The sequence below is a fragment of the Cebus imitator genome, unplaced genomic scaffold (genome assembly GCF_001604975.1).
Source record: "Cebus imitator isolate Cc_AM_T3 unplaced genomic scaffold, Cebus_imitator-1.0 Scaffold262, whole genome shotgun sequence".
Lineage (NCBI taxonomy): Eukaryota > Metazoa > Chordata > Mammalia > Primates > Cebidae > Cebus > Cebus imitator.
The window spans coordinates 130,101-143,461 of NW_016107577.1; the positions used below are offsets into that span (position 1 = coordinate 130,101).

General features: G+C 36.8%; 1 protein-coding gene across 5 annotated transcripts in view; it reads right to left on the minus strand.

The window, feature by feature from the left end:
* Window positions 1–4,874: 4,874 nt before the first annotated feature.
* Window positions 4,875–13,361, minus strand: part of FGF13 (fibroblast growth factor 13) — a 585,375-nt gene continuing 576,888 nt past the window's right edge. For all 5 annotated transcript variants that reach the window (XM_017499910.1, XM_017499912.2, XM_017499909.2 and 2 more), the window contains 2 exons: window positions 8,544–8,742; window positions 4,875–6,275 (listed from right to left, as the gene is read on the minus strand). In XM_017499910.1, the coding sequence (XP_017355399.1) occupies window positions 6,139–6,275; window positions 8,544–8,742 (336 nt within the window). In that variant the 3' untranslated portion in view covers window positions 4,875–6,138. The remainder of the gene's footprint in view (window positions 6,276–8,543; window positions 8,743–13,361) is intronic.

Below are 13,361 nucleotides of genomic sequence, written 5' to 3' on the forward strand. Positions count from 1 at the left end.
ATATTATAGCCAGACTTGGAGAACTAATTCATTCTGGTTTTGAAATTTTTGAAGAAGAAAATAACACTTGGATTATAATCATCCAGTTTGTCCCAGGGTATTAGCGACAGAGAAGTTTCCATATGTGAAGAACATAAAACTGAATAGTTACTTTCAATTGGAGTTCCACTTTATTAATCCCAGTAAGGAAAGAAAAATTCTCTGTTACTCAGCCCCAGAGTATCTTTTTCTACAAAATTGACGCAGTGTCAATCCATTTATCTTTGTGTGAATGCTTTATCCCGGCCTCAGTAATGTGCTATGCAGCACTGACAGTTTTTAAGGTAATAAATATCTACTGATTCTTACTTAATCATGGTCCCATATGTTTCGTTTACTCTAATTGCTAACTTTACACAGCATTGAAAACAAATTATTAAGAGCATACACAATTATTCAGAGTACAAAATATGCAGATATGCTAACATGTTGTAGGGCAAACCTGGGTAAGACTATTTAGCATGCATAAGTGTCATAGCTGGAAGGATAGCTTCTGAAGCCAGAGAGCTGTGGATTTTGAACTTGACAGTCCCATTCTCTTGACTGAATAGACATATGATCATCCTCTCAGAGGAAGACAGAATCTCTGAGTCCTTTTGGAGGCATATCTACGTGTGTGTGTGTGTGTGTGTGTGTGTGTGTGTGTGTGTGTGTGTGTGTGTGAAGGTTTGTACAAAAGAGAAATAGGCAGTGTTTGTAACTAATAAAAAATGAGAAACTTTGCTGAGCGCTGTGGCTCACGCCTGTAATCCTAGCATATTGGGAGACCGAGGCAGGTGGATCATGAAGTCAGGAGTTCAAGACCAGCCTGGCCAAGATGGTAAAACCCCTTTCTATTAAAAATACAAAAATCAGCCAGGAGTGTTGGTGGGCGCCTGTAATCCCAGCTACTCGGGAGGCTGAGGCAGGAGAATCACTTGAACCCGGGAGGCAGAGGTTGCAGTAAGCCAAGATCGCACCATTACTCTCTAGCCTGGGCAACAGAGCGAGACTCTCTCAAAAACAAACAAACAAAAAAAGAAACAGAAATGATATTTGATTAATTAGTTTACAATTCTAAAACTGAAAATCATCCACATTGTGTGTTCTAGAAAGATTTCCTGCATTATGACAGAATTGCAACTGTTACAAACCTCTTCCAGTATGCCCACACAGAAATTGGAAAATCCCCAAAATCATGCCATATATTATACTTGCCTGTATTCTTTATTGTGGTAAATGTGATGAGAAATACAAGATACTTGTACTCATGTGATATTAGCAAAAGGGTTCATTGATTTGTCATAGATTATTGTTCTCTGCACAACAAATGCAGACCAACATCTAAATAGCAACACAATGTTTAAAGATTAAAAATGCCCAGAATATGTGATGGTTCATGAAACAGTAATTTCCAAAATTCCCCTAAGCTGGGATATTTTTTCATTCTCTCTCTCTCTTCCTCTCTCTCTCTGTTTCCTGGAGATAAAGAGCAGTCTCAAATTAGAGACATGTTCTTTTTGAGTATACTATTACTTGTAGCATTCTCAATTTTGTGAAACCACGAGACCACATCTTTGTGGACAGAGCAACAAAAGGTATGAAAAGTTGTCTTTTTAAATATGGCTAAGAATTTGAAGGGTACTAGTGGCCTGACCTAGCTATACTTTGCCAATTGTTTTATAATTGGAAATGGCAATCTATTCTAACACTGCCATATTCCTGTACAGATTTTTGTACTGGCAATTAGAATCCTGCTGTAATAAATTTCTAAAGTGCGGAAATGGCTTTGAATAGAGGTCGAAAGGATTTTCAGAAACAATATAAAAAAGTGTAGATTGTCTTGAAGAGACTGTTGTTTAAAAACTAAGCCAGTAAAGGCACATTTTAGTTTTACCCATGTATGACATCTCATCTAAATGAGGCTTCTAAGATACATTTTTATATAATTTGTTTAAAATGGTTATCAGTTCTGATCCCACCACCCCTTATCCACAGAATAGTTGCGATCAGCTGATACAGACAAAGAGTTATTCATTTTCCCTCATATGTTCATTTGGACAATTGATGTTTGGAAAAATTAAATCCATGTAGCTGAGGTCTTTGAAAAACTCTTCAGTGAGATTGACTGGCTTAAAACTGGAACAATATACAGGTTAGGGAGGGGAGGAGTGCCACAGATCACTTCCCTCTTAATCCTTTAAGGATTCTATGGCAATGAGCATGTGCTCTTTTTGGGTACAAACAAAATTCCTGGGAGGGGGAATTGGAGCCTGTTTTGCATTCAAAACGTTGCAAATAGCCTGAAGTAAGTGGTTGTTTTCTTTTCCATATTCTATCTTAGGCTAAATACAGTGTAACAATTGAATATACATAGGGTGGAAAACTGACATAAGTGCTATGCCATAGAACAGTGGCTTTCAAATTGTGGTAAGTATCAGATTCAGGAGATTCCCAGGTCAAGCCTAGAACCAAAGAAGCATACAAAACATCACAGGTGATACAGGTACCCATAAAAAGCTTGACAACCACCTGTCTACTGCAATGTTAATAGACACTCCATGAAAATACGGCTTTGTGGCCAAATAAGTTTGTCTCGGCATCTGTAAAAGTTAAACAGACTGTTTTAACATAGGACTTTTCAGTCCTATGTTAATCTGCTAATGCACACTAATCCTGAAGAGAGGAATAGTGTATGCCAGTGTGGTATAGTTTGGTTCTGTGTCCCCACCTAAATATCATTTAGAATTGTAATCCAAATGTGCTGAGGGAGGGAACTGGTGGGAGGTGATTGGATCCTCAGGGCAGTTTCCCCATGCTGTTCTCAGGATAGTGAGGGAGTTCTCACGAAATCTGATTGTTTGATAAGTGTCTGGCACTTCCTTATTCTCTTCTTGCTGCCATGTGAAGAAGGTCCTTAATCTTCTGTCATAATTGTAAGTTTCCTGAGGACTCCCCAACTATGCAGAACTGCGAGTCAATTAAGCCTCTTTCCTTTATACCAGCGTGAGAACGAACTAATACCAGTGGTTCTCAAAGTCCCAAGGACCAGCAGCTTTAGCATCACCTAGAAACTTGTTAGAAATGCCAAGATTTGGGCCTACACAAGACTCATTCATTCAGAAACTCTGAAGGTGAGGTTCAGTGAACTGAGTCTTATAAGCCTTCCAAGTGATTCTGATGTGAGCTAATATCTGAGACCTAATATTATTTGATGTGTTTCCCAGAACTATTTGACTAAAGAATCTTTTTTTTTCTTTCATCAGTTCGGTGGCAAGACTAATATTTTCTGTCAGGAGGAATGCTACTGAAGGATGTGTCTGGGGGCGTGGGGTGAGAAATGGTGTATGTGTAATGATGTTGTGTGAAAGTATTGGTATCATCACTTGTAGAAAGGTTTGAGGGCTATTTATTTACTTATACATTTATTTTAACACCANTTAAGGCAGCTCAAAAAGAATGCTGAAGGTAAAGGATTCTTCCTGTGCATTTTGACTCCTTCCTATTAATGCCAGGCATCCCTGAGACCCCACAGTGCTAATTTGCATATTATTACCAGCAGACCTACACTATTTCTCAACAACAAAAAAGCAAGACCAGCAACTGAAGTAGTCATTAACCAAACTTTAAGGTTCTTAGAGAAAGAGGGAGACAATGTACTACTTTTCCCTACTGATTGAAAATTAGTAAGACTTACTAGGGAGAGGTAGTTGAGTGAGAGTCTCCTCGTGTTTAAACCATAGTACAAAGGCTCCTGCATAAGATAGGCAGGTGACCTTACCTCATGTAGATGTGCTTTAGAACTCAGGCAGGATGAAGCAGAATGAGGAGGACTTAGGATGAAATCACAAGGTGACTAGACTGGGCTGGGGTGGGAAGGGATAGGAGCTCATGCTGAATCTGGCCCAAACATCTTAGAAATGAGGAGTCTCCCCTCCTTGAAAAAGCATGCTGTTTGGGGCCCCAGTAATTTTATTTGCAGATGCTCTGAAGAACACTAGTCAATTACATGTTATGTATTTCACAACTCTTCCCTCCATATACAGATGTTCCTTCATTTACGACGGGGGTCACATACCAATAAACCCATCTTAAGTTGAAATTACATTTAATACACCTAACCTAGCAAACATCATAGCTTAGCATAGCCAACCTTAGATGTGCTTAGAACACTTACATTAACTTACAGTTGGACAAAATCATGTACTACAAACCATATTTTGTAAAAAAGTGTTTAATATCTCGTGTCATTTATTAAATACTGTACTGGAAATAAACAGCAAAATGGTTGTATGGGTGCTTGAGACATAATTTCTACTACATGCCTGTTGCTTCTGTACCACAGTGAAGCCCCAAAAATGTAAGTTGAACTATTATAAGTCAGAGACCATCTGTATTGACTCACAGTGTTCATTGCCAGATAATGGCAGCTTTGGGGAGCTAGAGAAAAGTCATCAACATTAAAAAATATTTGCATTTTCCTTCAGTTCTCAAAGGTAGAAAAGACAGTAGATATTTAATCCTGTGTATTCCCTCTAGAGAGGAGAGAAATAAGCAACAGAGTAGGGAAATGACACTACAAGTGGCAGAGAAAATACAAGCACAAAGGTCTTATTTGTATAATTTGACCACTGAATGGGAATATGAAATCCACTGTACCAATCTGAAGTCCAAGTACAGTAAATAATAAAATAAACACACTTTAAAGTGTTCATGTTAATATGAATTGCTAGACTGTAGATTATCTGAGGGCAGTGACCTTATCTATATTATATACATTATACAATATTTATTCCAGTTGCTACTTCAGTTAATGGCACATAATGGATGCTTAATAAATACATGTTGAAAGATTATTCTTTGAATGAATATAAAGAGTTTATTCGGTGCGTATTTGGGTATACAACAACAAATATTAAACAACTTTTTTAAACTTTTTGTGCACAGGACAGAAAACTGCCTGTACATGCTATGTCCACTTTTGGAACACAGATTTAAACAATTGTTAATGCACAAAATCTTACATATCATGCAACTCTATGCCAAGAACCCAACTTTCTTCCATGCAACAGATATGAAGATCTAAATGGAAACCTAGCTAATTCTTAAACACTTTTCCAGTAGCAAGTATAATATATGTTGTTGAGGGAAAACCAGTCTTAATATTTCCATGTACACAATATTCATGTGCCAAATACAATGACAGAAGGACTCATACATATATATATAAGACATCTCTTATTTTAACAACACAAAAGACAACATCACAGTTCCACAGTTCCTGTCTTTACACAAGAAGCCACAACAATAGTTTAACATGATACACAAATGGAATTAAGAGAAATCTACACTTGATGATAATTTTTAAAGTTATTTTTACTGACTGGGGTTGACAGTACAACTCAATTTCTACTCACAAAGTACAGCACAATAACTTGAACCACAATGCTACAAATCTAAAAAGAAAAAAAAAAATTGGTAAAATCACAAGAACACTGTTACCTTGAGCCTGAGATGCCAATTCAGATTCAACCCTGAATTTGGTTGATTTGGATTAAGTGACACAAAAAGTCAATAGAACCATTGAATTTCAGAAATCATAAAGTTGCACTATGCCGAAGAAGATGTACACGTGAATCAAGCGTAGATAGAAAACATTAAGCCAAGAAAACAACACAGTTCACATAATTTTGTTTGCCCCGACAAAACATTTAAGCAGTTAATTTTGTTATGTTTTGTTTTGTTTATTTTTGAAGAACAACTGTGGTCTTTTAAATTTTCTTGGTGGTAGAGCAAATTTTGATCAGCATTAGTGCTGTGAAATATTTTTGGTTTGTGATCCCCGCAGTATAGGTGAGATCATGTGAAAATTTGGCAGTCCTTCTCCCCGATTTAGTTAACTGAAATGCTTGGCATTCTTTTGCACAAGCTCAATCGAAATAATGGGGCTTTAGTATGAATGATAAGAAAGTCTAATGGCAGATAGAATAGTGAACTCTGCCTGTTTGTTTCGTAAATGTCACTGACAAATTTGAACTTTTGGGTGAAGGACTGCTAGAAGAATTCAACAGCACCTGGAGGTAAGGTTCTGTTACAGAGCCCTTGTTTTGCCCTCACTGGCTACGTTGATTCATTGTGGCTCATGGATTTGCCTCCGTTCAGCACGCCAGAGACACTTCTGCTCTTGGTTGGGGTCCCGCTTCCAGATCGGGAGAACTCCGTGAGATCGTGCAGTGATGGCTCCTTGTACATGGCCACTGAAAAGCACATAAAGATGGTGTAAAAGGCCTTCAATTGCGCACACCAATATATTGTATTCTTGAAAATTTCTGAGAATGGTTTGTAGGTGTTTTATTCTATACACGTAAATGATAAGTATGTGAAGTAATGCATGTGCTAATTAGCTTGACCTAGCTATTCCACAATGTATACATACTTCAAAATATCTTGTTGTTCATAATAGATATGTACAATTTTTATGTCAATTAAAAATAATTTAATTTTTAGAAAAAAGAGAAAAAAATACATTAAAAAATGGGCATACCACACTGATCCTCAACTTTTCTTTTGGTTACTACACTACATTGCTTTCAAGGACTCAATAGAGAGTGGACTGGATCAGATTAAGCAAAGATCTAGCTTTGGTGTAGTAGTGTGTAAAGAATTTTAATGCGTAACTTCTATTACTTATGGTTATATAAGAGGATTAATAAAAAATGCATTTAATAAAGCTCTTAGAAGTTTAAATATGATCTATAGCATACTGTGCAAGGCAAATATTAAAATTTAAACATTTTAAAACACTGATTTATATCGTTCTTTAAAATGAAACACTTTAAGACTCTAAGTGATTAGATAGTTCTTGGTACAGTGAATGGTAATATTTATTATTGCTGTTTTATAAATAACCATACTAGTTTACAGTTATGGAACACTTATAACATGCTAAATACTGCTCTAAGTTCTTTGTATGCATTATCCCATTTAATCTCTGTGAGAATCTTCTAAGTACTCTTATCCATATTATACAGATGAACTTGAGGCATACACATGTAAATAACCTGCTCAACACCATCCATTAGTAAAAAGTGAAGTTGGGCCTTGAATCTAGGCAGTCTGGCTCCAAAAAATGTGCTGTAAAACGCAGCGCTATGCTTATTTGAATTCAGCAGTCTCTGCCTCTACTCTAAACCCCTACTCTAACCCCAGGCTAGTAACCTCTTTGAAGTCTTCCTCTGCCTTGCCTGCATTTTCTGTCTCTTCTCTACCACATCTCACTATTTCTTATATCCCTATTTTCCATAGCCTATTCTTATCCCCCACCCTTACTATTTTGCTATTAATCTGCTAATAATGATGGGAAAACTATAAACAAAAGTTGCTGAAATAATATGTTGGGCCCTTAGAGAGGACCCAAGGAGCTTTCGGGTAAGTGTTAAGTGTAGACACATTTTTAACACCTATGTTTCTGCTCAAGCAACATTTTAGCGTAATTTGGGGGTCTTCGCTGTCTTGAGTTAGCAAGTAACTTACTTCCACATGAGTAAAGTGTCACTATATGTACATGCGCTATGGAAAAATTAAAATCAGGAGAGCAAACGTTTTTGAATGTGACAAAATGCAACTTTTTAAAAAATAAATATCTGAATATGGAACAACAATTTCACTTTTGAAAGTATGATAAAAGACTGCTTTAAATTACTATTTCTAAGTGTTCAACATCACTAATCATCAGGGAAATGCAAATTAAAACCACAAAGAAATATCACCTTACTGCTGTAAGAATGGCCATAATTAAAATGTCAAAAAACAACAGATGTTGGCATGGATGTGGTGGAAAGGGAGCACCTTAACATTGCTGGTGAGCGTATAACTTAGAACAACCACTATGGAAAACAGTATGGAGAATTCTTAAAGAACTAAAAGTAGAACTACCATTCGATTTAGCAATCTTAATCCTGGGTATCTACTGAAAGGAAAATGAATCATTGTATGAAAAAAGACATCTGCACAGGTATGTTTATAGCAGCAAAATTCACAATTGCAAAAATATGGAACCAACTTAAGTGCCCATCAATCAATGAGTGGCTTAAAAAAATGTGGTATATATACACCATGGAATACTGCTCAGCCATAAAAAGGAATGATATGATGTCTTTTGCAGCAGCATGGATGGAGCTGGAGGCCATTATTCGAAGTGACTTAACTAAGGAATGGAAAACTAAATATTGTATGTTCTCACTTAAGTGGGATCTAAGCTATAAGGACACAAAAGCATAAACATGATATAATGGACTTTGGGGGCTTGAGTAGGGGAAAAGTTTGGGAATGGGGTAAGGGATAAAACATTACATATTGGGTACAGTGTATACTGCTCGGGTGATGAGTGCACCAAAATTTCAGCAATTACCACTAAATAACTTATCCATGTAACCAAAAACCACCTGTACCCCCAAAACTATTGAAATTAAATAAATAAGTATATTTAGTAGCATAATCCATAGTTTCCACAATATCAAATTTACCTTTTAGTGGTTTGGGCAGAAAATGAGCTGCAGGCTTGTTCTTCTTCACATGGTTGCCTTTCATGATCTCTCCTTCTTTGTTCAGACCCAGATACCACCCTCGGCCTGACTGCTGCTGACGGTATATCATTGATGAATATGTCACGTAATAATTTTCAAACACTGATTCTTTGAATTTGCACTCAGGTGTGAAAAGTTCCTGCAACAAAAGTAAATAAAAGTTCAGTGTTTATATTATAGCTATGAATTTCCTGTAGAATCATGTGGTATTGCCTTTTAGGAGGTTAAGACATGCTTTGTTAAAGCTTGTATGACTGGCACTCTATTTTAATAGTATAAACTATCATCATTGGAAATCAGCAGACTGTATATAACATTTCCATGATGCTTTAGAAAAAGCCATAAGTGAAAGTGCTATTGATCAATGATTAGCTCTCTTTGTTATAGGTATTGGGAACATTAGAACAAGCCACATAAGTGAACTATATTGGACAAATACAAGAGCCAAGGATTGAAAAGACAATCATAAAACTGACATACGAAGCTTTGTTCCCTTCAGGATTCAATATGAGAAAATAAACATTTGGTCCTTGTACTTAATTTTCATGGATTCTTCAATTATTATACACTATGGTTGTCAATTGCCTCAGGCTGAAACCTGTGTTACAATGCTGGTTGCCTATATTTCTAAAAGAATGCTACAAAGAAAGCCTACCTTTGATTTCCAGGTAAACCAAATTGATTTTTTGGGGGTCATTGAACCTTAGCTTGAGACAGAAAGAAAAATTCCCCCCTTACCCTATTCTTGCTTTACAGTAATACTTACATGTAAATCAATACAAAAGCAAGGAATTTATAGTAATTCTACCAGCAGACATAATAGAGCAGCCCAGTGGATTCTGAACTCAGGAATGTGGTTTTCTGCCATGCATTTGGCCATCTTTACTTTAGACTGGGAGGGCTCCTGCCCTCAATAGACCATTTCAAGGAAAAAATAAATTAAAAAAAAGACCTTTTGTGTGTTTGAGTGTACATGTGCGTGTCTATGTGTACAATAAGCAGCCATTCAAAATGATAATTTCAAAGCTAAATGAAATGAATAGCAGATTTGAATCTAGAAGTAAGCCATAGAGTAGCAAAGAGCCTACTTGGAGTGGAAGATTATCAGGAAAATGCTAACTGAGCTACATGTGATAGAGGCACCAATTAAACTATCAGATTTTTGCTAATTTGCTGAGATGTTATCAGGAAAAAAAAATACTTGGTACTATCACCAAAAACATGTGTACAAATATTGCAAGCTTTCTGGGGCACCCGTCTTTTAAAAACAATGTCTCCATGGTTCTACCTTCCTTCACTTTCATTTTGGATACCATTCTAAGCAATACACACTAGCTGAGAAACAATATCTGAAGCACTCTAAGTCACTTCAGCAAGGAGGGGCATATTCCTCAGGCAAGGCAGCTTTTCTCTGAAATTTAAGCACTCACGCAATTTCCTTTCCTTTTTTCTGGGATTCTACAAACACTGTTTCACACAGTAATCTGCCTAATCTCCCCCCACTTCCCCAATCTGGCTCCTATAATGCACGAATTGGAGTATCTTTTGGGGTTATTTCAGCCTAGGGGCACACTTGATAGATCTTCAGAGGATTCACACAAATTCAACCTACTCAAGAAGCAATGTACTTCTAAGGCAACTGTCACATGTTAGGAACCAAAATGTTCTATTTATGGGCTGTGAAAACTCCTCTTTGTAGGATTTCTCAACATAAAGAAAGCCAAGAAAGTACAAATAAATTTGACTAGAAGTCTCCACATTTCTTTTAGTGATGAGGACAACTGCATAGAACGTTGCTGAAATTGTTTGAGAATTAAATCACTGTATGGAAAAACACATCATCATTGGAGAATGGATTTTCCTTTCATAAGGAGTCAGAAACCATTTGAATATAAATCTAGTGAACAATGCATATGATCAAGGCAAGTGATACCAATTAGCCACATAAACAATGTATGGCTAACTCCAGACTGGTAAGATGTGATCATTGCATATTCTAAGGCAGGTCCAGAAAATGGGCTGCATTTAATGTCTTATGTGAGAGCAGCATTCATTCATTCATTTAATACACATTTTCTAATGATCCATTATGTACTTGGTTGGTCCTAAATATTCATAGGCAAGTAATATGTGGCCTCAGACAGCTTATCATATATCTGTAGGCATCAAACATGTACCCAAATGGCATAGATACAATGTGTGCTACCATAACAAAAAAAGGAAGGTTTACAGGAGGTGCTGTATGGGAACAGAAAAAGCCAGACTTAAATCTGACTGAGGGACTAGGAAGGGATTCACAGAGAGGGTGTCATTTTAGCAGAGCTTTTCAATACAGAAAACAGGGAAGAATAATATTTGAAGCACAGAGCCACACTTCCTCTACTTTTCCTGTGTTCCCTGTCTTAATAATTGGAATCCACCATCCTGGCAGTTGCTCACACTTAACACTTCAGAGGATCTTTCATTTTATTCCGATGCTTTCTAGTCTATGATCCATAACCTTCACCTTCCATTCCCATTGCCACTGCTCTAGTTTGCACCTTATTACCTCTTCACTGGACTGCTGTCATATCCTCCTAACTGGTTTCTTCTCTTCAGCTGGTAGGTTTGCTTTCCTAAAGCAAAGTTCCCTTCCTTGGGAAATTTTGATGATTTCACTTTACCTATAGTAAAAACAACAACTTGATGTAACATTGAAAAATTCTCTGCAATCCAGCCACTACCATGCCTTCCAGGATCATCTTCCAGTGTCATTCACCAAAGAACCATGTGTGCCTTCGTGTTTTACTGATGCCATTCATTTCCTTTGCTTAGAATGTCATTCCTTTGTTTACCTACTGGTTTTCCTCTAATCCCTCAAGGCCTAGCTCAAATATGAATGTTTCCAGAATCACATATAATCTCTCCCAATCAGAACTGATTACACCTGTTATCTGTGCTCCCATAAACTCTACCTACACCTCTAGCATGGCCCTGTGACTCATATAACTGTATGATTAGCTCCAGATGGTAGGGAACTTGTCTTACGTTTTTCCCCAATCTACCTTCCCGTCACAAAAATGACATGTTAGCACATGGCAGACCACTTGATTATTGTTTATATAATTTGAATTTCAGAGATTCTTATTTAAATATTGGAAATTCCAGGACTCAGAAGAATCAACTAGTAAAAAGTCTGCAGGGAGTTTCCTTAATACATATCAAGAAATCAGCTATATGTAAAATGAGGCTGTTACTGCATGGATAGATTCTGCAAATGTGATTTAATATCTGTTAAAAATAACATGGCACCTACAATGTCAGGAGAAAAAAACTTGACAATTGTTACAACTATTGGAAAATAGCAAGGAAGCACTCAATGAACTGAATGCTCTGTCACATCCTGGCAATTTCTTAGTCATCACCACTAAATTTGGATTCAAAAACTCAGTAGAAAGGGAGAAAAATGAGGCCAAAAAAAGAATGTTGAAGCAACTAAAGGAGTGTTCTGTTCTCTGTGTATGACACTGTCATTTTATCCAGTGTTGAGTAGGCAGAAGAGGCTTGATTTTTATCAAATGTGGAAAAATATGAGCATCCCACCCAACACAGGCAGGTCCACCAAAAGGGTACAGTTTCACTTCTATGTCTCTGCAGCGATACATGTGAATAATAGAAATTGAATTTGCCCCAACCCATGAAATCCCTGTTCAGAGGATACTAGGTAGACGTATGTCAAGAAACCAACCTACTTCGATTAATCTGGAGATGCTCAATAGTGTGCTGGAAGAAGGTATCATACTGGTCTTGACATATGGGAAGCACTAAATGAAGGCAGCAATCACTGTGTTCTGGATTTAACAGTCACTAGATAAATGTCTGCTATTGTAATTAATGCATGAATGAGTTAAAAAGATGTCATGAATTCCCTGCATAGTCACTGAGAAATTACTTGACATGTGTATAAAAGAAAAGATGCTTTAAGTCTTACGACCTTTTACGTGTTGATTTCCCTTAAAAGTTGTTTACCACTCTTGCATATCTATGTTTTTTTCAGACAAATAACAACTTTTTAGTTCATGAAATAATCTGTCTCTAATATCTTTCCTCTGTATAATAATGTCTATTCCCCTTGAAGTTCAATATTTGTTTCTTGTCAGTAAATATTAAACTTTTTATTTAAGAAATTCATATCAGTATCATTATAGTATAATGATAGTATTTTGGGTAAGGAATGAGGAATCTACATTTAGAGAATAAGTGGATCCAGGAGCAAAATCTAATATTTCTTTTTACCAACATACTCACATGATTAAGGAGGAAATAATTATTTGAAGGTTGAAATACCACAGACAAACATAAAACATATTAAAACTTCTACACAGACTTTGAGAGGCAATTGAATAATTCGTAACCAGCTATGTTGAATATATACAAATAACTGCAACACGTTTTCTGGGTGTGCCAGAAAACATCTTTTTCCTGGAACAAAGGCTTGGGAGCAATATACAGTAAATTGTTATTCTCTGTCATAGTCAGAAGAAGCAACAGTGTCCTGGCTTGCCCCTGTCACGGAGGGCAAAGTATGGACAGAGTGTAGTATATCTTTGGCCTCCTGGAGCTGGAGCCAGGTCACAAGAAGTGTGGGCTATGATGATGGCTTCCCTCAATGGAGCCAAGTAAGGGCCATGTCAGTCAGCAGATGGTGTGTAGCTGTATCCTAAGTAGTCATACCAAAATGATGAGAGCTAAAATATCTGTATAACATTTATGTTGTTT